At 39.8% G+C, this 26,521-nt stretch overlaps 2 protein-coding genes across 2 annotated transcripts; both read left to right on the top strand.

The window, feature by feature from the left end:
* Window positions 1-108: 108 nt before the first annotated feature.
* LOC127517944 (NACHT, LRR and PYD domains-containing protein 12-like) lies at window positions 109-16,280 on the top strand. Its single transcript, XM_051904179.1, has 6 exons — window positions 109-373; window positions 12,459-14,271; window positions 14,350-14,523; window positions 14,592-14,765; window positions 15,275-15,321; window positions 15,400-16,280. Exons 1-6 carry the CDS (start codon window positions 118-120, stop codon window positions 15,975-15,977), a joined length of 3,042 nt encoding a protein of 1,013 aa, XP_051760139.1. The 5' UTR covers window positions 109-117; the 3' UTR covers window positions 15,978-16,280.
* Window positions 16,281-20,695: 4,415 nt separating this feature from the next.
* LOC127508295 (gastrula zinc finger protein XlCGF57.1-like) lies at window positions 20,696-26,484 on the top strand. Its single transcript, XM_051886068.1, has 4 exons — window positions 20,696-21,098; window positions 22,078-22,245; window positions 22,385-22,649; window positions 25,443-26,484. The coding sequence occupies exons 1-4, from the start codon at window positions 20,826-20,828 to the stop codon at window positions 26,372-26,374; spliced, it is 1,638 nt and encodes a 545-aa protein (XP_051742028.1). The 5' UTR covers window positions 20,696-20,825; the 3' UTR covers window positions 26,375-26,484.
* Window positions 26,485-26,521: the final 37 nt, after the last annotated feature.

The raw sequence follows: 26,521 nt of genomic DNA, 5'->3' as shown, positions 1-26,521 counted from the left end.
TTAATCACAGCTTCATTTCATTATCCAAATAACATTTGAGCACTTTGATCTTCATTCATTCATTCAAAAAACTTATGGTCTTTTTATTGTCCTGCAACAGTGATTCAGTGAAGGACGATGGTGTCTGTTAAGGAGCTGCTCGTGAACTCACTGAGGGAACTAGTAAAAGATGATCTGAAGGAGTTTCAGTGGCACTTAAAAAATCATGAGCGTATATCAAATTCTGATATGGAGAACGCACATGTCTTAGACACAGTGGATAAGATAGTGGCACATTTTGGACCAGAAGAAGCTGTGAAGATCACTGTGAACATCCTGAGGAAGATGAACCAGAACCTTCTGGCTGAACAGATAGAGAAGGAACATAAAAAAGGTATCATTAAAAATGCATTAATTCAGTTGACATATTATTCAGTTTTAAAGTAAATAATAAAGTTTTTTTTTTTGCTTTCAGCTTTAACTTTCCTCTTTGCTCTGCTGATGTGTTTGTGTGATTTATATCACTGCATTTTTTTTTTTTTTTTTTTATCTCTCTTTTAACAGCTCAGGTTGAGGGATATGTGAAGGTCTCTGCCACAGATAGATCTTCTTCAGAGCAGCCCCTTGTTAAAAAGAAGTGCACTTTAGTAAACTTTTATAAAGTGTACTTATTGCGCAAATAATATACTTTAAAAGAACACACTTAAGTGTGATTTAAATGTAACGTTTTCCTTGCTTAAGTGCATGTAATTTGTAATTAATTTCAAATGTATCATAGTTTAAATTTATATTAAATCCAATTCATTGAACTTTTGAGTGATTTTTTTTTTTTTAACCACTTAAGTGGGACTTTAATACATCTTTAAATGTAGTTTCATAATTGCTTCTATTGTCTTTAAAGTATGGTTAAAGTATACTTCCGAATGTACTGACAAGCGATTAATGTGATCTACAATATATTTTAATGTCAGTTAACAATACACTTAAATGCGAATTAAATGTAATGTTTTTGAAAACTTAAATGCATTTTATTTGTAATTAAATTCAAATGTATTATAGTTTAAAAGTATATTAAATGAATTTTTTTTTTTGACCCACTTCAGTTAATACATTTTTATATGTACTTTGAAATATGGTCAAAGTGTACTTCCAATTGAACTGACAAGCAATTAATGTGAACTAAAATATACTTTAACCCTCTGGGGTCTGAGGCTGATTTGGGGCCCTGGAGAAGTTTTGACATGCCCTGACATTTGTGCCTTTTTCAGTTGTTCATAAACATATTAATGGAAAAGGTGTCATTACACTTTATTCAGCACAAACTAGGCTACCATAATATGTGAGGAACATGTATGTACATGTTTGTATTTTTGAAGGAATAACGTTTATGCGTGGTTATTGAAAAAACAAAAAACTTAAGTCACTGAAATAAGGCCAAAAAACAAATATTATATATGTGGTCACAAGACTTCTGGGTATTGGAGATTGTAGACTAGAATGTTTGCTTCAAAATGATGTAAAAATTATCCTGCCTACTCGTTCATATAAAACAATATAGAGATTTAAATTTTGTAAGACACTTTTTGTCAAGAAACACAGTATGCATGGAGGCGTGAATCTTCATGAATAATGCTGTGATTCGCACCTGAGAAGACAAATACCTGCATAATGACCTGCATAATGAGCCCTTTCAGTCAGGTAGGCTATGTGAAAAAACCCTCTGATAACACGATCACATTGTTGTATTAAAGTTAATATAATGTCCACTCTTGACCAAAAAAAACATGATTTTTTGTGATCTCATGCATGCACGTATTATTGCACATCATGTGAAGAAAAAATTGTAAAGGCCTATTATAATTTAAATTACAGCACCAGTCAAAAGATTGGATGCATTAGTATTATAATGTTTTTAAAAGAAGTCTCATGTTCATCATGCTGTATATCAAACATACAGAAAAAACAGCAATACTGTGAAATATTATTACAATTTAAATAATGGTTTTCTATTTTAATATACTTTAAAATATAATGTCATCTGAACATTCATGTTACCTCTATGGCATTTCATATAGGCTTTTAGCTTAAAAGCATACACATTTGGAGAAATATTGATGGATTCTCATATGTTTATGTCAATTTCCTATACAGAGGAGTAATATTTATTCAGTATTTATTGTCATCACTATGAGCGCTGGATACTGTGTTTTCAATTCATACTTGCAGCCGGAGGGCGCTCTGTGCACATTTAGTCCACAAATGTCTCGTTAGAAGAACAGGCATACCATATGACATTCCAGGAACTAACAGAGGCTTCCAGAGATCGCTATAATTATGGCTATAACATGCAGATAAACACTTTTGAAGATAATAAATACACGATTGCGACGATGTATACATGTATTGCCTCAGAATTTGCGTCTGAATAGCACTCGCTCCGTGGGTGTGGCCGAATTAATGGATAATGAGCTGACTCACGGACGTCTGACATGTCTCGCTTTTCATACAGATTACATATACAATTTTTGTTTTCGATTTGACTTAAACGATATAAAACCTGACATTTCAACGTTTCTTTAGACATAAGTCTCATTTTTCTGTCATTAGTATTTCTAAGTTACAGTTCATTTTCTAACGAGTATCAGATTGGACTTCGTTCAGAGGGAGACGAGAGATCATGCATCATGTTAGTTTTCTTTATTTTGCAAAAAATAAAAGTGTTGTTCCAGAACTACATGAATGAGGTGTTCCGGGAGTACCTCCAGCGTTTCGTGATCGTCTATATCGACGATATCCTCATATACTCCCGGAACCTGGCCGAACATCGCCACCACGTCTCCCAGGTCCTTGAGAAGTTACGCCAACACCACCTCTATCTCAAGCTGGAGAAGTGCGAGTTCCACACCACCTCAGTCCAGTTCCTAGGATACATCATCGACCAGCATGGAATCCAGATGGACCAGAGGAAGGTGGAAACCATCCGCAACTGGCTAACCTCTTCTACTATCAAAGACTTACAATGATCCTGGGCTTTGCAAACTTCTACCAACGCTTCATTCACAACTACAGTCTCCTCAGTGCACCCCTCTCGTCACTCCTCAAGGGCCGGCCCAAGTCTCTGTCCTGGACTCCATCTGCCCAAGAAGTCTTTGAACATCTCCAAGAAGCTTTCCTCACCGCCCCGATCCTCGTCCATCCGAACCCAGAGATCCCGTTTGTCGTCGAGGTGGATGCCTTCTCCACAGGGGTTGGGGCGGTTTTGTCACAGCGGCAGGGTGATCCCCCACGACTCCACCCATGTGCCTTTTTCTCCAAAAAGCTATCCCCGGCAGAGCAAAATTACGACATCGGGAACAGAGAATTACTTGCCATCAAGTTAGCTTTGGAAGAGTGGAGACACTGGCTGGAAGTCATCACCGACCACCGGAATTTGGAGTACCTCCGAGAAGCCAAAAGACTGAATCCTCGCCAAGCTTGCTGGGCTCTCTTCTTCACGAAGTTCGACTTTAAAGTTTCCTACCGTCCTGGAACCAAGATTTGCAAAGCAGACGCCTTATCACGGACTATACCAACCCGAGCCAGAAAATCCTGACTCTGAACTGATTCTCCCTCCAGCCATGCTCGTCAGCCCTGTCCAGTGGGCCATCAACCAACAAATAACCCAAGCTAACGCCTCTGAACCCGCTCCGCTGGGAGGTCCTGAGGGGCTCCTCTATGTACCACCGGCCCACCGTCAGCCCCTCATGGACTTAGCTCACTCCTCCCCGGGCTCTGGACACCCAGGCAGTTTACATACCCTCTCGCTTTTGCGCCAACTCTACTGGTGGCCGCCCATGACCCAGGATGTCTTCCGACACATCAAAGGATGCTCAGTCTGTGCCATTGCTGACACTTCTAGGAGGCTACCAGAAGCCTCCTAGAAGAAGCCTCTACCTATACCTCATCGACCATGGACCCACTTAGGCATCGATTTCATGACGGACCTACCCTCATCTAACAACTTCACCTGTGTGTTCGTCATTGTGGATCGATTCTCAAAGGCGGTGAAGCTCATACCCCTCAAGGGTCTTCCCACAACTCTGGAGGCAGCCGAAGCTCTATTCCAAAATGTATTCCGTCACTTTGGCATTCCTGAAGATATTATCTCCGATCAGAGCCCACAGTTCATCTCCAGAGTCTGGCAAGCCTTTTTCAAGCTCCTAGGAGTGTCCGTCAGCCTATCCTCCAGATACCATCCCCAGACCAACGTCCAGACTGAGCGGAAGATTCAGGAGATCGGGAGATACCTGCGGTTATACTGCCACCGGAACCAGGACAGCTGGAGCCAGTTCCTGCCCTGGGCCGAATATGCCCAGAATTCCCTCCGGCAATCCACCACAGGGCTCACCCCGTTCCAGTGTATCCTTGGCTGCAAACCTCCACTCTTCCCCTGGTTGGGTGAGCCCTCCGAGGTTCCAGCTGTCAACCACCGGTTCCAGCAAAGCGAGAGAGTGTGGGACTCAGCACATGTCCATCTCCAGCAGGCAGTTCGGAGACACAAGAGACATGCAGACGCCAGAAGAGGCCCTACTCCCCAATACCAGCCGGGTCAAAAGGTGTGGCTCTCGACGAGGGACATCCATCTCCAACTGCCCTGCCGTAAGCTGAGTCCCCAGTACATAGGTCCGTTCACCATACAGAGGCAGCTCAACGAAGTCACCTACTGACTCAACCTTCCACCACAGTACCTTATTGCCCCTTGTTAGGTTTAAAGAAAATGCCTATCGATCGAGATCCAACAGGACTCAGGGCCTGTTGGGCATTGGAGCTTGATGTGTACAATTGGGTCATTAAGCACAGGACTGGTGTAAAGCACACAAATGCAGACTCACTGTCTAGACACCCAAGTCAAAGCGATGCCATTCCTCAGCCTACTTCTGATCTCTCAATGACAGGCAAGCCAGAACCTTCTGTAATCACAGCCCCCCTTACTGCTCATGCTGTCATAGACCTTTCCTAGTCTTTGTCAGTCGATATTGCACAGTGTCAAAAAGATGATGTCACACTGAGGACAGTGATTGAGTGGTTAGACCTCCATCTTGGGTTCTAAAGAAAGGTTCGGCAGTGCTCAAAGTATATTGGCGACAGATTGATAGGCTGCATTTGCAGGATGAGAAAATCTACCGTTTTGCCTGTAACAAACCAAAAGAATCACCCACTCTTCATGTAGTCATTCCCAGCAAAGCTGTCCCCCTGGTGTTACAGTTTTTATATGGACATTCCACTGTAGGTCACCTTGGTCATAAAAAGACACTTGCAAGGGCCAGGGAGCATTTCTATTGGCCATACATGGCGAGAGACATAGAGAACTACTGCCAACAGTGTGTTTCCTGCCAGTCTAGATCTATGCCAGTTCCACATCGAGTAGCTCCCCTACAGACTATTCATGCCAATCGTCCTTTCGAAAAGGTGGCAGCTGACATTACAGAGCTTCCTGTGACACCATCGGGCCATAAATATGTCCTCGTTCTTCAAGACTACTTCACCAAGTATATGAATTTGTACCCTATGAAGGACCAAAGAGCTGTAACGGTTGCACACTGTATTTTTGAGCAGTATGTTACAGAGCATGGTGTTCCTGAATGCCTTCATACAGATCAAGGCCTTCAGTTTGAGGCAGATTTAATCAAGGAGTTGTGTTCCAAGTTGGGTGTCACCAAAACTAGGACTTCTCCTTATCATCCTGAGGGAGATGGTTTAATCGAAAGATTCAATCGCACCCTGAAAGACCAGTTGAGTAAAAGTCTGTATCAGCAAACAGAACCATGGGATACTATGTTGAGGTCAATCCAGTTCTCTTACAATACCAGTGTACACAGCAGTACTGGATACACCCCTTTCTTCCTTGTTCATGGACGTGAAGCCTGACTGCCTGTTCATTTACTCTTTCCTTGTCCTGCTGAATCTTCCAGTGCCTCTGCGGACACCCCTGCAGAGTATGCTACATCTGTCTACAGGAAACTACATTTTGCATTCCAGTTCCGTAAGGAGAATCAGGAACATGCTCATGTACAACAAAAAGCGCAATATGATAAAAAGGCCAAATACACCATGTACAGTGTGGGAGACTTGGTTTGGCTGAATGATCCTGCTCATTCCCGATGTAAACTGGCCCCACACTGGAAAGGACCCTACATTGTAACACGATTACATTGTTCAGCCTGCTGATGGTTATTCTGTACTGTATGCTATTCAGCAAAAGGGTTTTCCTGAAAAGACACCCCAAGTGGTACATCATAACCGTCTTAAACCCTACCTGGCTTCCACATATCAGCTGGGGCGAACAGTATCGGATGCATCGTCTCCCATTGCACAGCCTGTTGAAAAGGAAGTACCCTCTAGTACTTCTAATTCTAATACACTTGCTGCCCAAGAGAACTTGCCTTCTGTCGTTTTTACTGGAGGAGTCCCCAGTCAGAGTTCGGCTAGGTCTTTGCTTTTGGGACAGCCCCCACTGAACTTAACTCAAAACACTGGACAGTTTAATGTCCCACAGTCTGGTGACACTGCAAGCTTAAAAGTGGACCATACCGCTATGGCTCCACATGCTGTTCTAGACTCTAGACCGTTAGGTCACAGGCCTGTCAGATTGCCCGCAAGGTTCAAAGACTATGTTGTGAAGTAAAAAAAAAAAAAGAGAGAATAAAGAATATCTCTTTAACCTGGCATACACATAACACATTACCAATTTATATTTCCAAATCCGTTAAAGGATTATTAGGCTGCATAAATTAGGTCAGCCGGAACCGGGAACACTTCCTATAACACCTGATGTACTCGTTACATCAGAAGAAGAATGGCATCTACGCTAATATTAGTCTTTCTGTTTATCCCGAGGTTCACCGTAGTCAACCGGATCCGGGCCGTATCCAGGTGAGACCAAGGACCTGCACCTTGACACGACCACAACGCAGCCCTGAAGTATCAGCAGAGATTGAGTCAACTAGATCATCCCCTGTGAAGGCCTCATCGACACGACAGCCACGACACAGTTCCTCAACAACCGTCCATACCGGCGTGATGAATACGATCCTCAATTGGATGGAACTGAAATAAATACTTTTAATGTTGCGATCCTATTGGACTTATGATAGCAACCTGAATTGTAACAAAGCACTGTTGGCCAGAGGAGAACTGGCACCCCGACTAAGCCTGGTTTCTCCCAAGGTTTTTTTCTCCATTTTAACACCAATTTGCCACTTGTCTGCCACCTGATGTCACCTGATGGAGTTTGGGTTCCTTGCCGCTGTCGCCTCTGGCTTGCTTAGATGGGGACACTTGACTTGACATTTTGATATTCAACAGTGCTTTTGATCTGCCTGCATTGACACTATTCTTTAAGAGCTGCTGTGCAGTCAAACAATGTACCAGTTATCAATGTAAAGCTGCTTTGACACAATCTACATTGTAAAAAGCGCTATATAAATAAAGGTGACTTGACTTGACTTGACTAACATGATGCGTGATCTGTCGTCTCCCTCTGAACGAAGTCCAATCTGATAGTTCTCAGAAAATGAAGTGTAACTTAGTGAATACTAATCACACAAAAATGAGACTTATGTCTAAAGAAACGTTAAAATGTCAGGTTTTAAATCATGTAAGTCAAATTCGAAAACAAAAATTCTCTGATTATGTAATCTGTATGAAAAAGAAACATGTCAGATGTCCGTGAGTCAGCTCATTATCCACTAATGCAGCCACACCCACGGAGCACACGCTCTATTCAGACGCAAATTCTGAGGCAATACATGTATACATCGTCACAATCGTGTATTTATTATCTTCAGAAATGTTTATCTGCATGTTATAGCCATGGTTATAGCGATCTCTGGAAGCCTCTGTTAGTTCCTGGAATGTCACATGGTATGCCTGTTCTTCATCATGAGTCATTTGTGGACTAAATGTGCACAGAGCGCCCTCCGGCTGCAAGTATGAATTGAAAACACAGTACATCAGAGTATCCAGCGCTCATAGTGATGACAGTAAATACTGAATAAATATTACTCCTCTGCTGCCCAAGAGAGGCTAAAAGGCATGAGGAGGCTTTTTAGGCTAAAAGCCTATATAAAATGCCATAGAGGTAACATGACTGTTCAGACCCTTTAGAAATACATTATATTTTAAAGTATATTAAAATAGAAAACTATTATTTTAAATTGTAATAATATTTCACAGTATTGCTGTTTTTTCTGTATTGTTGATATACAGCATGATGAGAATGAGACTTCTTTTAAAAACATTATAATAATAATGCGTCCAATCTTTTGGTACTGTAATTTAAACTATAATAGGCCTATACAAAATTTTCTTCACATGATATGTGCAATAATATGTGCATGCATGAGATCACAAAAATCATGTTTTCTGTCAAGAGTGGACATTATATTAACGTTAATACAGCTGATATGATCCTGTTATGAGCATGATCACAGAGGAGTTTTCACATAGCCTACCTGACTGAAAGGGGTCATTATGCAGGTCATTTTGCGGGTCTTTGTGTTCTCAGGTGTGAATCACAGCATTATTCATGAAGATTCTTATCTCAATGCATACTGTGTGTCTTGACAAAAAGTGTCTTACAAAATTTAAGTCAATATATTGTTTTATATGAACAAGTAGGCAGAATAATTTTTACATCATTTTGAAGCAAAAATTCTAGTCTACAACCTCCAATACCCAGAAATCTTGTGAACACATATTTAGGGCTCGAGCACCGATGATGTGAGGACACTATTGGAATTGCTCCGTTTATTAGGGCCCGAGCACCGATAGTGTGAGGACCCTATTGGAATTACTGCGTTTATTATTATTATTCTTCTCCAAAGTGAATCGCATTTTTGAAGGCCTGGAAATGCTCGAAAACTCATCAAACTTTGCACACGCATCAGAAGTGGTCTGTTATGGGTTTCAGAATTGGGAGGGGGAAAATGGCTCGATAGTGCCACCTAATGAAGTGCCCCTCGCGCTACATTTCACGTAGATTTTGAAATTCGGTACACACGTTTAACAGGCCAATACCTACAAAAAAGTCTCTTGGAGCAAAATCTGAAACTGAACAGGAAGTCAGATATTTTGAATTAACTTGCCATTTTTTGCCATTTCCAGACGTTGTACTTTAATGAACTCCTCCTAGAGCTTTAATCAGATCAATGTCATATTTGGTCAGTCTAATCTAAAGGCCTTTGCGACGTTATATTGTGAAGATCTAGAGTTTTCGCTGGAGGGCGTGTCCTTGGCGGCCTGACAAATTTTGATGTTTCGCCATGAAACAGGAAGTTGTTTTAACTACGGCATACAATGTCCGATCTGCCCCAAACTTCACATGTTTGATAAGAGTCCTGGCCTGAAGACGTCTACATGACAATATTCAGCTACAGTTATAGCGCCACCTGCGGGCAACAGGAATTGACATGTTTTACACTGTGATTAACTCCTCATAGAGATTTAACCAGAACCACATCAATATATGGTCAGTCTAATCTTAAGGCCTTAGCGATGTTAAATTGCAAAGATCTTGAGTTTTCGCTGAAGGGCGTGTCCATGGCGACCTGACAAAATCTGATATTTCGCCAGGAAACAGGAAGTTCTTGTAACTCGGGTATACAATGTCGGATCTGCCCCAAACTTCACATGTTTTATTAGAGTAGTGACCTGAAGACATCTTCATGACAATATACAGTTACAGTCATAGCGCCACCTGTGGGCAACAGGAAATGACATGTTTTACACTGTGATTAACTTCTCATAGAGATTTAACCAGATCAACATCATGTGTTGTCAGTCTAATCTTAAGACCTTAGTGATGATAAATATCAAAAATCTTGAGTTTTCGTTGGAGGGCGTGTCCGTGGCAGCCTGACAAAATCTGATGTTTCGCCATGAAAGAGGAAGCTGTTGTAACTCAGGCATACTATGTCTGATGTTCCTCAAACTTCACATGTGTGATAAGAGTCCTGGCCTAAAGACATCTGTATGACAATATTCAGTTAGTCCTAGCACCACCTGCTGGCAACAGGAAATGGCATGCTTCACACTGTAATTCAATCCCAGGAACTCATTTCAATATGCCACGAAGTACCAAACATGCTAGAAACACGTTAAATCATGCAACACTTAGCTAAGTGCTAATGTATGCGATTAACGCCACGAAACAGGAAGTTGTTGTAACTCAGGCATACAATGTCTGATCTACTCCAAACTTCACGTTTGATAATAGTCCTGGCCTGATGACATCTACATTGCAATATTCAGTTATGTTCAAAGCGCCACCTGTTGGCAGTAGGAAGTGTGGCACTTTTAAATGATTTTACCATAATTCTCCTGTATTTACTCGCTTACATGCATGTCGCCCACTTTTCACTGTTTTCCTAAGGCCAATGGGTGGCGGTGAGCCCAGGTGCGAGGGCCCTTTCATCGCTGCTTGCAGCTTTAATTATTATTATTCTTCTCCAAAGTGAATCGCATTTTTGAGGGCCTAAACGTGCTCGAAAACTCATGAAACTTTGCACACGCGTCAGAAAAGGTGAAAATTTACGTTTGTTATGGGTTGCAGAATTAGGCATGGCAAAATGGCTCAATAGCGCCACCTAACATAGTGCCCCCGCGCTGCATTTCACATAGATTTTGAAATTCGGTACACACATTTAACAGCCCAATACCTACAAAAAAAGTATCTTGGAGCAAAATCTGAAACCGAACAGGAAGTCAGATATTTTGAATTAACTTGTCAGTTTTTGCCATTTCCAGATGTTGTATTTTAACGAACTCCTCCTAGAGCTTTAATCAGATCAATGTCATATTTGGTCAGTCTAATCTAAAGGCCTTTGCGAAGTCCAATGAAGTCCAATCTGATAGTTCTCAGAAAATGAACTGTAACTTAGTGAATACTAATCACAAAAAAATTAGACTTATGTCTAAAGAAACGTTGAAATGTCAGGTTTTGAATCGTGTAAGTCAAATCGAAAACAAAAATTCTGTTTATGTAATCTGTATGAAAAAAGACACATGTCGGACGCCCGTGATTCAGCTCATTATCCGCTAATGCGGCCACGCCCACGGAGCGAGCGCTATTCAGACACAAATTCTGAGGCAATACATGTATGCATCATCTCAATCGTGTATTTATTGTCTTGAAAAGTGTTTATCTGTATGTTAAAGCCATGGTTAGCGACCTCTGGAAGACATGCCGTTAGTTCCTGGAATGTCCTGTTCTTCTTTAGATTGATTCATGGATTAAAGGTGTACAGAGCGCCCTCCGGCTGCAAGTATGAATTGAAAACACAGTATCCAGCGCTCATAGTGATGACAATAAATATTAAATAAATATTACTCCTCTGTATAGAAAATTGACATAAACATATGAGAATCCATCAATATTTATCCAAATGTGCATGCTTTTAAGTTAAAAGGCTATATGAAATGCCATAGAGTTAACATGACTGTTCAGACGCTTTGCATCACAGAAATACATTATATTTTAAAGTATATAATAGAATACCATTATTTTAAATTGTAATGATATTTCACAGTATTGCTGTTTTTTCTGTATGTTTGATATACACCATGATGAGCTTGAGACATGATCACAGAGGGTTTTTTCACAGCCTACCTGACTGAAAGAGCTCATTGATATGCAGGTCATTAGAGGTCATTATGCTAATCTTTTGTCTTCTCAGGTGTGAATCACAGGATTATTCATGATGATTCACGCCTCCACGCATACTGTGTTTCTTAACAAAAAGTGTCTTACAAAAACTAAATCAATATATTGTTTTATATGAATGAGTATGCAAGATAATTTTTACATCATTTTGAAGCAAAAACTCTAGTCTACAACCTCCAATACCCAGAAGTCTTGTGAACACAGATTTAATTTTTTTTTTTTTTGGCTTTATTTCAGTGACTTAAGTTTTTTGTTTTTTCAATAACCACGCATAAACGTTATTCCTTCAAAAACACAAACATGTACATACATGTTCCTCACATATTATTGTAGCCTAGTTTGTGCTGAATACAGAGTAATGACACTTTTTCCATTAATATGTTTATGAACAACTGAAAAAAGCACAAATGTCAGGGCATGTCAAACCTTCTCCAGGGCCCCAAAAATCCTCAGACCCCAGAGGGTTAACTCACAGTATATTCCTGTAGGCTATTTTCTTGAAGATGACAAATATTACCCAGAATGCATTGTTTTCTATGGTATATTACTGTTTTAATGGAAAACAGCATGTCACTGTTGAAATTTTGAAATTTGGCCATTTTTTGGGGGGGGGTTACAGCATTTTTTTTTTACAGTGAACCAAAGCAAGTATTTGACTTGGCACAAGCCATGACATTTCTATGACTTTGCAAGCTTTTGTGCCAGGATGCAATTTACATTGAAACTTTATTACAAAAACATTGTTTACTCATTGCCATCTTTTCTTTTGTCTTTAAAGTCTCAACTGGAGAGGACAGTAAGGCTGATATCCATTATTACAGAAAGATCAGCCTCAGACTAAAGAAGAAATTACAAGAGGACTACAATCGGATATTAGTTGGTAATTCTCAGACAGGTCATCGAGAATACCTGAACGACATTTACACTGATCTATATGTGGTGGAGAATGAGACTGGAGGAATAGTGAGTGAACACGAGGTGAGGCAGATCAAATCAAATTGCAAACGTTTTACTGTCAAGGACAGGCCGATCAAGTGCAATGACATGTTCAAAGAACATATGGGTCGACAAAACAGAAAAGTTCTGACAATGGGCATCGCAGGGGTGGGAAAGACAGTCTCTGTCAATAAATTCATCCTTGACTGGGCTGAAGGAAAAGAAAATCAGGATATACTCTTTATATTCCCACTCCCATTCCGCAGACTGAATATGATTACAAAAGACTGCTGTCTCATGGGACTGCTTAACAAATGCTTCTTTAGTGGTGCTGAAGAACTGCCCTCTCTTCCTGAAGATGACTGTAAGGTCATGTTCATCTTTGATGGGCTGGATGAATGTCGTTTCCCTTTGAACTATAAAGAGGACAACACATTGACAGATGTCCATGACAAAACAACAGTGAGTAAGATAGTTACAAACCTGATCAAGCGACATCTGGTTTCCTCTGCTCTCATCTGGATCACATCCAGACCTGCTGCTGCTGGTCTGATATCTCGAAACTACATTGATCAGGTGACAGAGGTGCGAGGATTCAACGATAAGCAAAAGGAGCAATACTTCAACAAAAACAGCAGTCCTGAGGTTGCTGGAAACATCATCCGTCACATGAGGAAATCCAGGAGCCTGTACATCATGTGCCACATCCCCGTCTTCTGCTGGATCTCTCTCACTGTTCTTCAGCTTCTACTGACTCAAGAGAGCAATGACAAAACACCAACAACTCTTACAGAGATGTACACAAGCTTTTTACTTTCTCAGAAGCAACAGATGAAAACAAAATACTGTGATCATCCTGAACCTAAACCCAAAGCCAAGTCTTTCGATCAGATTCTTCTGAAGCTTGGAAAACTGGCCTTTAAACAGCTGGAGAAAGATAATCTGATTTTCTACAAAGAAGATCTTGAGGAGTGTGGACTAGATGTCAGTGAAGGGTCAGTGTACTCTGGGTTATGCACTCAGATCTTTCAGACAGAAAAAGCTGTGTCAGAGAGAGAGGTTTACAGCTTCATACATCTTAGTGTCCAGGAGTTCCTTGCTGCTCTCTATGTGTTTTTCAAATACAAATGTTCTGGAAGAAATCACTTTCTTCAATCTTGGAGAGAAATACTGACATGGAAACTTTCCAAAACATCACTAGTTGACCTTCATAAGTCTGCAGTTAAGAAGGCTTTAAAAAGCAAAAATGGACACCTGGACCTTTTCCTTCGGTTCCTATTGGGTCTCTCACTGGAGTCCAATCAGTGTGACCTGAAGGAACTGCTGCCAAGACTGAAGCTAAAAAGAGAGAATGTCAATAACACTACTGACTATATCAAAAAGACAATAGAGACGGAGAAATCAGTAGAGAGGACCATTAACCTCTTCTACTGTCTGAATGAACTAAAAGATGAATTTGGGGAGGACATCCAGAAGTATCTGATCTCAGGAAATCTTTCAGCACAGAATCTCTCCTCTGCTCAATGGTCTGCTTTGGTGTTTGTGCTGCTGATGTCAGAAGAAACTCAAGATAAGTTTGAACTGCATAAATACAGAAGATCTAATGAAGCAGTGATGAGACTTATGCCAGTAATCAAAAACACCAGAAGAGCACTGTAAGTCATCTTTACAATTCATTCAGTTTTTTTCTCACATCTGTTCTCCAGATCAGTATCTTTTTGTTCTCCACACAGACTGCAGTCTTGTAATCTCACTGGTCAGTCCTGTGAGATTGTGTCATCAACTCTACAATCGTCAAACTGTGTCCTGAGAGAGCTGGACCTGAGTAACAATGACCTGCAGGATTCAGGAGTGAAGCTGCTCTCCAATGGACTGAAGAGCCCAATCTGTCAGCTGGAGATACTGAGGTGTGTAACAACATAATAAACAGTCAGCTGGTCATGTCTTTGTAGATAATCTGACTGTGTGTTTGTAGGTTATCTGGCTGTATGGTGACAGAGGAAGGCTGTGGTTATGTGTCTTCAGCTCTGAGTTCAAACCCCTCACACCTGATAGAGCTGGATCTGAGCTACAATAACCTAAGAGATTCAGGAGTCAAGCTGCTCTCTGAAAAACTGGATGATCCAAACTGCTCACTGCAGATACTCAAGTATGTGGGGATTATAATATACCATGTGTAGGGGACAAAATCTGACAAACATAATTTGGGGCCAACTGAGAAAATTCTTAAAGTTGATATAATTCAAAATAAAGTAACTATGTCTAGGGGTGGGAATCAATTGGAATCTCATGAATTGAAATTTGAATTTGGATTCAATATACACATGTAGATTGGGCCTACATGGGTTTGGGCCCTGCATAGGTTTGTCCATGGGTTCCATGTCAACTCTGTCTTAATAAGCCCCAGTATGGGCCCTGCTTAGGTTTGTCCATGGGTTCCATGTCTGCCTTATCTCAATTAGCCCATACTTGGACTAATTCATATAGAGCCGACATGGAAACTATAAACAAACCCATGTCTCAAGCCCCTATCGTGAATACATACAGCCCCATCATGAAACGTTGGTTGGGAGGTTAGTAAACAATACTAAATGTGATAGTTGTCCTGAAAATGAACATGAAAGATTACGTTCATATATGTGTATTTGTGTGTTATAGTGTAGCTCATGGAGGAGAGATCAGAATGACAGCAGTACCACAAAGATGTAAGTTTAAACACATACATCTTCATGCCATGGAGTGTTGTTGTTGTGTTCTCATTGATTCTCTCTTTTTGTGTTTAGATGCCTATGATCTCACACTGGATCCAAACACAGCCCACACTCAACTCATTTTGTCTGATGAGAACAGGAAGATGACGCGTGTGTTAAATCATCAGATGTATCCTGATCATCCAGAGAGATTTGATACGTGGTGTCAGGTTCTGTGTGGAGAGAGTCTGACTGGACGCTGTTACTGGGAGGCTGAATGGGACGGACCTGGGTTAGAAATATCAGTGACATATAAAGGAATCAGGAGGAAAGGAGGAAGTGACTGTCGGTTTGGATACAGCAACAAATCCTGGAGTTTGTTCTGCACTGCTAATGGATTCACTGTCCGCCACAATAATAACAAAACTGACATATCTGCCCCTTCACATCCCTCTAACAGAGTAGGTGTGTATGTGGACTGGCCTGTCGGCACTCTGTCCTTTTACAGCGTCTCTGACACACACACACTCACACACTTACACACAATCAACACCACATTTACTGAACCCCTCTATGCTGGATTCAGGGTTTACGATTCCTCAGTATCTCTGTGTAAGATTACACAACAGGACATGTTTCAGAATCAGAGCTTCTGTAATGTGACGCAGTAGATGCGCTTCTGCAGTTTGACCAGTAGATGGCAGAAAAATGAAACCAATTGGAAAGTAATAACCTCATAATTTTTTAATTGAATGCCTAGTTGCTTAAAGCTCCATTTAAGCATTGCTTCATTTTTTGTGTGATAAAACATTTTTCATTGTGTGATGTACATTTTTCATTTCATGTTAAAATTTTATAATTCCGCATGTGAAGTACCCACCAGTTAATATTTCACAGGGAAGGTTGTTTTTAAAGAAAGATACATTCTGTAATGATAGCTAACTTTAAAGTCTTGACTACAACAAAGCTTGCACTATTTTTGCCCAGGGAAAAAAGATGCAGTTCATTTCACATTTGACCACTGTAGCAGGGTGTGTGTCACTAGTGACATGCATTTGAGGCATGTCATGAGTGTTTACTGAATTTGAAATTTTAAAAATGTGTTAAATCATCCCCTTGGAATTATAAGGTTCTATATGTGTTCTGAGCAGTTTTGAGATAATGAGCTTCAAAGGTCTTGCATTCCATATAGCAAAAATTATATGGGGAACAAGTTTCTTTTAAACATGAAAATGACAGAGACCCTAAATGTATTCTAACTGTACAATATCAAAATCCTCTCAAATTTGTAAATGGGGATTTTTGTATTGGGTCAAATGCAGATTTAAAAAAAAAAAAAAATTTTTGGTTGGAATTATAAGGTTCAATCTTGCAAAACATTAACAGAAGCAATAATTTTCAAGAAACACAAACAGTTTAATTATAATTTGTTTGAAAACATACAATTAGTGTTGTAACAATGTGTTGACATTAGGGATGTAATGGTATTACCAAACTCGTGGTATCACGATAGCAAAATTGTCTCTATATTATCTTGGTCACATGACTGTATGAAACGATAAGTCTTCCGGGCAAAAAGTGTAGTTTTTTTCCAGCCCGGTTCCGAAAACAGTTCTGGTGTGATGGGTGAGTGAATTGCGAAGAGTGTATCCTTTAATAGAGACATCTCACCTCATGAATATTATACCAATGAATGTACTGAAAAGCCCTCATGGCTCGAACTACTCGTATATGTCAATATCAATGCAGAGAGAGAGAGAGAGATAGAGAGCGTGCAAGAGAGAGAGGTGCACAAAGGCAAGCTGTATGATTAGTCTTTAAAAGATTGCATTCTCGATTTCATCACCCACATGATCTAAGTACATTCATCACCCACATAATCACACTAACTGTGTTACTGAAGTGTCTGATTCTGGAATCCACTGCCGATTAAATATATAATTATATACTTTGTGCTTTTGAGTGAATTGTACTGAGCAATTTATAATCAAGGGATTAATCAATAATCAATGTTTATCCTTCCACATATTCAATGATTTTAATGACTTTTCATCTTCAAACACTAGAGAATAATAATGAATATTGTCTGTACCTCTTACTGTGAGAAAAGTACATCTTAACAGTATGTTTTAGGGAAGTATCCTGTTTAGAGTTGGAGCCTGGCCAACTTCAACCTTGAAGAAGCTATGTATCTGTGTATGTGCGCTAGTATTCTGTGTTATAGATCAGTATTGGTGAAATAAACAAACCAACTGCCACTGAGAAGATGGAATGACTTGTTTTTCGTTGACAAGTTGGCAACTAGAAGAGCAGTTCTGTGACCTCGGAGGTTCACTTCTGCCTAACTCAGGGTCTTGGCCTACGAACTGATTGTGAGTGTTGAAGCTGACTTCTGCTGATGAAACTGCAAACTATTCTTGAGTAAAATTTTTTTTTCAATTTATTTTTTTAAACTCTGACTCCGGGTCTTCATTCATCATATGTGGTCTTTGGGTCTGTAACTGTAAAATTCTGATACAAATGTTACGTACAGAAGGGAGCGGAGACGCTGGTAAGTGTAAACAGGGTTTATTGAAGTACAACAGAGCGTACAGTTGAAACAGATGGATAAGTTGACGGGACGTGATACTGGATCTGATACTTGTCTTTATTTTCTCAGGGAGCGTGGATGCAGATCGACGTGGAGCAGACGAACACACTGGAACTCACAGAAGATGTGGAGACACAAGGGATCACAGAGGACGCTGGAGACAGGTAAGTAGGTGTTTAAAGGAGTCCTGGAGGTAAGCATAACAGGTAGTATGCATTAACGAGACCGGACAGAGAGTGAGTGTTCAGGAGTGTGTTTTATGCTGCTGTGGTGATGAGTGCTGATGAGTGTCAGGTGTGGCTGGTTAATACTCAGGAGAGGGAGTGCGTTGTGATTGGGTGCGTGTAGAGCCTGGCGTGTCTGTGACAATTTCACAGCGCTGTTGTAATTACTGGCCCAATCTTCTTTATAACGTTGCTTCAGTTAATTTAGGTTTGTGGGCATTTGTTTATGCACAGCTTTCTTAAGGTCTTAACACAGAACAACGTCACCCACCATTTCACCAGCTGACTGAAAACTAGCTAGATCGCAAAATGAGCATGACCGAAGTGAACTCAAGACTTAAGACTCCAGCATTGATATTTGACCAATGTTTTACAATAAAAACTGTTACAGTGACAGTAATTTATTCATTTGTGTCAGGAGTGCACATCAATCATGCTGAATCAAACTGGTATTCGCTTAAAAAGAGAACGTCTTGGGTTACGACTGTAACCCTGGTTTCCTGAGGTTTGAGCGATCTCTTCCATCTCACTATAATGTTATCCTTTCAGTCAGAACTTTATCATTTAACATGTTAACTGAGGCCTGTAGAGTCTGAGATGTAGCTCTTGGGTGTTTTGTGATTTCTCCTAGCAGTACACGGTCTGACCTTGGAGTGAATTTGCTGGGACGTCCACTCCTGGGAAGATTGGTGTGTGTTTTGAATGTCTTCCACTAGCGAATAACCTTCCTTACTGTGGATTGACTTCAGATTGTTTGGAAATGGCCATATAACCCTTCTCAGATTAATGGGCAGCAACAATTGCTGATCAATACTGATGTTTCTCCTCTGCTTCTCCTTTCTTCCTCTGCACTCTGCTGCTGGCCATGCCCACTTTTCCTTGCATTTTCAAAACTGTGCTGAGAACTAACCAGGGTTGAAATGGGGTTTTCATGACTATTTAATAAAATACAAGTGTGAAATACTAAGTATTCATCTCAGTCTTTTAACAGTGTGCAAATTCATTGTGAGAGATCCACAAACCCATAAACACACTGCCGTTAGTTTCACAACTGCTCCAAAGAAGATAAAAACTACCCTAAATCGTCTTCATATACACTTCCTGCTCTGTACTGCAAGTCTTCTGAAGCCAAAACATTTCTGTGAGGAAATGTATGTAACTGTAAAAATAAATATAAATGATTAGAAAATTAACACATCAGCATACAGACATAATCCATTCAATGATGAGGTTTATAAAGTTATTTGGATAGTAACTCTTAGTACACAACATCTGGGGCCTCATAAAGCGTGCGTAAGCACAGATATGATCTTAGAGTGTGCGGACACTAAAATTCAAGCTAAGGTTCATATTTATACAAAATGGACTTTGATGTGGAAAAGCACTTATTGCCATGTCACGATCTGAGCAGACATATGCACTTTTCCTTGTGGCAGAGTGAGAGTATCGCAGGGATTTGGAAATCTAAGCAATTCTTGCCGCACACCATTCTCATGCATTCTGACTTATTTACACTGTTAAAGAGTTGGATTCTCGTGCTAAACATGGCCAAAGTTTCAAAACACGAGTTGGGTGTATGACAGAGATTTTTTTTTTTTTAATCATTGCAAAAGATGTCATTTATGATATACAACTTTGTATAGAGTATACAGAATATATCAACAATATGTCCAATGTCATCTGAACATATAAGAGAAAAGTTGTCATTGATTGCTGAAAGAAAAAGATAAAGAGAAAATAGGAGAAAACAGAGAGAAAGAAAAAACATGAGGGTAAGATATTGATTTATACATCAATTAGAGTTTACAAATTAAAGTCATTAGAAATTGAAGTTAGGATGAAATAGTGTTAAGATACATTTTAAATTCTTTCAAAAAGAAAAAAGAAAAATTGGTTTGTTGTTGGTGAATTTACTTTCATGGATATAAAACTTGCCAAGAAAATATATTACATTTATAACAAAGCAAAAAGTAATATCTTTAAAAGTTACAGATATATCTTGCTGGATATTATCTTTAATAAATGTTTCAATATTTTTCCACAGTTGTTCAGTATAGAAACATGACCAAAATAAATGATAGAAAGTTTTTTGTGTGAACTTGGAAAATGAGCATCTTGTATCAATATTGGTTTTATATTTAATCATAAAATATTTAACAGGGTGACATTTATTTATTATTTTGAAAGACACTTCTTTTAGGGCCAAATCTTTTTTCACTTTAATTTTTTAAAATAAATTATGCTATTTGGGGGTAACTGGCATATTGTATTCTTAAAGAAAATCTGTGTAAGTCATTAATAAACCTTTGTTGTTAAATAGCTGACGAACTAAAAGTAAACCGTTGGTCCAAAAATATGTTCTATTTTTATATAAAATATTTTGATTGTTATAAAATTAAAATTAAAATTTTGGGGGTGAAATTATGTTTATATAATAAAGCCCATGCCAAAAGTACCCGTTGGTGGAAATTTGAAAGTTTTTTTTGACGGAGTATTTCTCTTCCAAATACACTAGGTACTCCTTCGGGGTTGACGTCATGAAGGGCGGAATTCCTTGTATGGGCACTTCTCCCGGAAGAGCGCGCGCACACGAGCACGCCCATTAACGTGCTTCATTCACGTTGGGAAGTAGTCTGCAGCGCTGTCTGTACATGACTGGCTCGAGAAAGAGTTGTTGCTTTGTTTGTTAGACTGCGAAATCAACAATGTCACGAAAGAAGTGTGTTTTTTGTTGTAAGGGAAAGACAGCCTTGTTCAGCTTCCCAAAGAATCCAGCGTTAAGGGAGCAGTGGATGCAGTTTGTTTTCCCGGGGCAGCAACGGAGCTGTGGAAGTGTGTTTGTTTGTTCCCGGCATTTCGGTGATGAATGTTTTACAAACAAGGCCCAGTTCGACGCTGGATTTGCTGATCGTTTAAAACTAAAAGATGGAGCGGTCCCAGCGATAAAAGATCCCGGTCATGGGTCGGAACCGCAGGCGGTGAGTAAAACTGCATCAAATGTTTGTTTTTTGTTGGCAGTCGCGAAAGTGCATATAATGTAAACAACACGAATGTTTAGTGAATCACAAGTTATCCAGGGATAATGCGATCATGTATTGTTCTTAAAGGATTAGTGCACTTTCAAATGAAAATTAGCCCAAGCTTTACTCACCTTCAAGCCATCCTAGGTGTATATGACTTTCTTCTTTCTGATGAACATAATCTGAGAAATATTAATAAATATCCTGACGCATCCAGTGAGCCATACCAACGAGTATGAGCTGAAGAAAGTGCCTCCATCCATCATAAACGTACTCCACACGGCTCCGGGGGGTTAATAATGGCCTTCTGAAGCTGAATTTACTTTTATAGATATAAAACTTATCAAGAAAAAATATTAAATTTATAACAACGCAAGCTTTGTTTTTAGTAGGGTTAGAATAAAAGTATCCAAAAAATAATATCTTTGAAAGTTACAGATATATCTGGCTGTATATTATCTTTTAATAAATGTTTTAATATTTTTCTATAGTTGTTCAGCATAGAAACATGAAAAAAGCATTGCTTCGCTTCAGAAGGACTATTAACTCCCTGGAGCCGTGTGGAGTATGTTTATGATGGATGGATGTGGATGGAGCCACTCTCTTCACCTTCATACTTGTTGGTCCTGTTCACTGCCATTATAAAGCTGGGACGCTTTAAGATATTTATTAATATTTCTCAGATTGTGTTCATCAGAAAGAAAAAAACGTATACACCTCACCTATGATGGCTTATTATAAAATGTTTGAACATTCGTTGTAATAAACATAATTTCATTATATATTTGTGTGAAAATGATCCTTGAGATGAAATATGAGATCTGATTAGGGTAAATCCAATTGTTTGAAAAGTTAAAGAATCACCTTATCTTTTATCTTAATCTTTTGAGTCTATTATAAACACGTCTTTTAGTTATCATGATGTGTTTGTGTTCAGATGTTGACCATGGAAGCGCAGATGGATGTGATCTGCTGTAAATCAGTAGGAACTGATCTGTCCATGCTGGATATTGAGGATTTCATCAGTGAAATCTGTCAGCTGAAGAAAGAGGTGGCGTCACTGGAGGCAAAGCTGAGAGAAAGAGGAGACAAACCCAACAGAGAGGTTTGTATATGATTCATCAGAATCATCTTGTCAGTTTGTCCAATAAAATGAGGAGTCTTTTAACTAATTAAGTTTTCAAGTAAATTTCTTGAGCTCAGTGTCAGAGTCAGCTAATATATCTTGTGTTTTGCACGGTCAGGATTCGCCCTGGAGTGTCAGAAATCAGAGATCCAGAGACACACAGGAGTCAGAGCTCAGCCTCACTTTACTGTGTTACACTGACGCTCCGGATCATGGATCCGCTGATCAAAACTTTGACTGTAACAGCAGAGGAAACAAAACCACAGCAGAGGAACAAGAACAGAGCCATGAGGAGGAGAAGGATGAAGGAAATAATGAGGATGATGGGAATGATGACAAGGAGGAAGATGGGAATGATGATAAGGAGGAGTTTATTCCTGCAGGTTTGTTTGTCCTTTCTTGATCTTTTGTTGTTTTTCATGACACTTGAATGTCATTCATTGGTCATTCAGCAGAGAGTCTGTAGGATCAGGTTCATATTGGCTGCTGGTCTCTGATGCTCCTGATCAGGTTTGACAGCAGATCATCTGAGGTATTGGGAACATAGTGGCAAATGATAGTAAGACTGAATGATTTGCCGGAAAAAAAATGCATATATTTTTTAATTACAGTATTTATGCTAAAAATTGCGTTTTTTGAAAAAAAAAAAAAAAAAAAAGCTGTGAATGAAAAAAAGCAATGAGTTGCAGTAGTCCAGTCTTATTGAAATAAATGCATGAATTACGGTTTCCAATCATTATGAGGAACAGAAGATTTTATTTTAGCAATCAGCCTGAGCTAAAAAAAAATTGCAGATTTTTACAACTGAATTAATTTATTTTTCAAATTTAAGAGCCCAGATTCCGTGCGTGAGTACCAGCCGAGTTAGTCACAGGACTAAAGGTTTTGAGAGTACCTTCACACTGCCCAAAAAACCAACACTTCCATCTTAGTCATTTAATTGTAGAAAGTTATGTTGTCTGCATAAAAATGATATAAAATCTGATACTTATGAAAGATCTTGGCCAAAGGAAGAAGATTGAGGGAAAATAAGACAGGGCCTAAAACAGAACCTTGTGGTACACCACGTGGGCATTGCAGCCTTGGAATTATGATTTTATCGTATTTCAATTGATTGTTCAGCTTAACTCAAGTTATAGATCAATATAGACATACTGAATTCATAGGAGATACATGAATGATTCACTAAGGCTATGTCGGCATTAATCCCGATATAGTTTTGGTATTTTGTCCACACAGAGATGTCATTTATGTCTTGCGAAACTGAGCTTTTTGAAGATGCTTTGGTTAGTTGAAAAATTTGAAAACGATGATGCATGTTTAGTCTGGTAATGCATATTGTACCCATAGATATCTGTGGTTATACTGATATTTCAGCCTGCATGTTTAACCATATTTTAACCGTGATAATGATTTCTTCTTCTCTTGATTAATTAAAAATAATCATCGCAATATTTGCCTGAAAACGTTTTATTATTATTGTTATTTAGACATTTCCATTATCTTGCATCGGTAACAAGCCTCCACAATCTTTCCAGCTTGGGGTTGCCAGATGTCAATAGTATAAATCCCTAAATGGAGCTTTTCTCTTAAAAAGATACCTTTTCTGCCCAGTGTTTTATTTAAAAGGTTAGTCACCCAAAAATGAAAATTCTGTCATCATTTACTCAGCCTCATATCGTTCCAAACTTTCATCTTCAAAACACAAATGAAGATACACTATATTGCCAAAAGTTTTGGGACGCCTGCCTTTAAGTGCACATGAACTTTAATGACATCCCATTCTTAATCCGTAGGGTTTAATATAGAGTTGCCCCACCCTTTGCAGCTATAACAGCCTCAACTCTTCTGGGAAGGCTTTCCACAAGGTTTAGGAGTGTGTTTATGGAAATTTTTGACCATTCTTCCAGAAGCGCATTTGTGAATTCAGGCACTGATGTTGGCCAAGAAGGCCTGGCTCGCAGTCTCCACTCTAATTCACCCCAAAGGTGTTCTATCGGGTTGAGGTCAGGACTCTGTGCAGGCCAGTCAAGTTCCTCCACACCAAACTCACTCATCAATGTCTTTATAGACCTTGCTTTGTGCACTGCTGCGCAGTCATGTTGGAACAGGAAGGGGCCTTCCCCAAACTGTTCCCACAAAGTTGGGAGCGTGAAATTGTCCAAACTGTCTTGGTATGCTGAAACATTAAGAGTTCCTTTCACTGGAACTAAGGGTCCAAGCCCAACCTCTGAAAAACAACCCCACACCATAATCCCCCTCCACCAAACTTTACACTTGGCACAATGCAGTCAGGCAAGTACCGTTCTCCTGGCAAACGCCAAACTCAGACTCATCCATCAGACTGCCAGACAGAGAAGTGTGATTGGTCACTCCAGAGAACACGTGTCCACTGCTCTAGATTCCAGTGGCGGGGTGCTTTACACCACTGCATCCAACGCTTTGCATTGCACTTGGTGATGTAAGGCTTGGATGCAGCTGCTCGGCCATGAAAACCCATTCCATGAAGCTCTCTACGCACTGTTCTTGAGCTAATCTGAAGGCCACATGAAGTTTGGAGGTCTGTAGATATTGACTCTGCAGAAAGTTGGCGACTTCTGCGCACTGTGACCTCAGCATGCGCTGACCCCGCTCTGTGATTTTTACGTGGCCTACCACTTCGTGGCTGAGTTGCTGTTGTTCCCAATTGCTTCCACTTTGTTATAATACACTAACAGTTGACCGTGGAATATTTAGTAGTGAGGAAATTTCACGAATGGACTTATTGCACAGGTGACAACCTATCACGGTACCACGCTTGAATTCACTGAGCTCCTGAGAGCGACCCATTCTTTCACAAATGTTTGTAGAAGCAGTCTGCATGCGTAAGTGCTTGATTTTATACACCTGTGGCCATGGAAGTGATTAGAACACCTGAATTCAATGATTTGAAGGGTTGTCCCAATACTTTTGGCAATATAGTGTATTTTAATGAAATCTGAGAGATTTCTGTTTCTCCATTGACAGTCTACACAACTACCACTTTGATGCTTCAAAAAGTTCATAAAGAGATCATAAAACTAATCCAAATGTACTGAGAGGTTTAGTCCAAATTTTCTGAAGAGACACGATTTATATGATGAACAGAATTCAGGTTTTTATTCACAAAAACTTTTTGTTAATTTTGTTTCTTTCAGATGACAACAGTGGTTCATCTTCTGATGGAGATGAAAAAACAGTCTCAACATCAAAAGATCAGCTGAAGGTCAAGACATTTTCCTGCTCCACCTGTGGGAAAACATTGAGTTCAGAGGGATATTTAGCGAGACATGAGAGAAAACACATAGAAGAGAGAGACTTCACCTGCATGATATGCGACATCAGCTTTCCTACCTTAGAAGAGAGGAGACTTCATACAAAAGAGCACAACGTTAAGAAGGAGTTTTGCTGCGAAAAGTGTGGGAAGGTGTTTTTCATCACTCTTTATAATATGAAAGCTCACATGAAGAGACACACAAAGCCTTTCCGCTGCAGCGTGTGCAACAAGTATTTCAGCACCAAACATCATCTTGTTGTTCACAAGCGAACCCACACGGGCGAAAGGCCGTACAAATGCCCTCAGTGCGAGAGAAGATTCACGTACTCAGTCTCTCTGAAGGCCCATGTGCGTGTTCACACCAATGAGAGGCCGTATCAGTGCAGTGAATGTGGGAAAACCTTTACAAACTCAACTTCTCTGAAGTCACACCAAAAAATACATTCTGAAGAGAAACCGTATAAGTGTTCACACTGTGATAAACGATTCCGTAAAAAATCTTATTTGATTTATCATGAGAGGATTCACACCGGAGAGAAACCGTTCCTGTGCTCCTACTGCGGGAAGAGCTTTTTTAGTCCGGGTGAATTTGGATATCATCAGAGAGTTCACACTGGAGAAAGACCGTATCACTGCAGCGTTTGTGGGAAGAGTTTCAGTAAACATGGTGCCTTAAAAAAGCACCAGAGGATTCATACAGGAGAGAAACCTTACCACTGCTCCATCTGTGGCGAGAGATTCGCTTATTTAGGTAGTTTTCAGACCCACCAGAAGAAACACGCTAAAAAACAAACTGCTCCAGAATCATCATAGTGTCTTTTAGTGCCTTGGTTGGCACCCTCTGTGCCCTAATGTACATAAGTTTGTTTATATTATGTATATTACATTGTGTGTTGTTCAATAAAACCATATGCTTTTGATAATTTATTTGAATCAATTATTGTTGACGCATCCAAGCTT

Source organism: Ctenopharyngodon idella, chromosome 1 (genome assembly GCF_019924925.1).
Source record: "Ctenopharyngodon idella isolate HZGC_01 chromosome 1, HZGC01, whole genome shotgun sequence".
In the NCBI taxonomy this organism is placed as follows: domain Eukaryota; kingdom Metazoa; phylum Chordata; class Actinopteri; order Cypriniformes; family Xenocyprididae; genus Ctenopharyngodon; species Ctenopharyngodon idella.
This window is presented reverse-complemented; position numbering and strand designations above follow the sequence as displayed.

What these genes read in the sequence shown, in the direction of transcription:
- LOC127517944 (XM_051904179.1), top strand. Translation starts at nt 118, where the DNA reads ATGGTGTCTGTTAAGGAGCTGCTCGTGAACTCACTGAGGGAACTAGTA. An exon ending in AGAGAAGGAACATAAAAAAG is followed by an intron (nt 374 to 12,458) that starts GTATCATTAAAA and finishes TTGTCTTTAAAG; the next exon opens with TCTCAACTGGAGAGGACAGT. An exon ending in AAAAACACCAGAAGAGCACT is followed by an intron (nt 14,272 to 14,349) that starts GTAAGTCATCTT and finishes TTCTCCACACAG; the next exon opens with ACTGCAGTCTTGTAATCTCA.
- LOC127508295 (XM_051886068.1), top strand. Translation starts at nt 20,826, where the DNA reads ATGTCACGAAAGAAGTGTGTTTTTTGTTGTAAGGGAAAGACAGCCTTG. An exon ending in GAGACAAACCCAACAGAGAG is followed by an intron (nt 22,246 to 22,384) that starts GTTTGTATATGA and finishes TTGCACGGTCAG; the next exon opens with GATTCGCCCTGGAGTGTCAG. An exon ending in GGAGGAGTTTATTCCTGCAG is followed by an intron (nt 22,650 to 25,442) that starts GTTTGTTTGTCC and finishes TGTTTCTTTCAG; the next exon opens with ATGACAACAGTGGTTCATCT.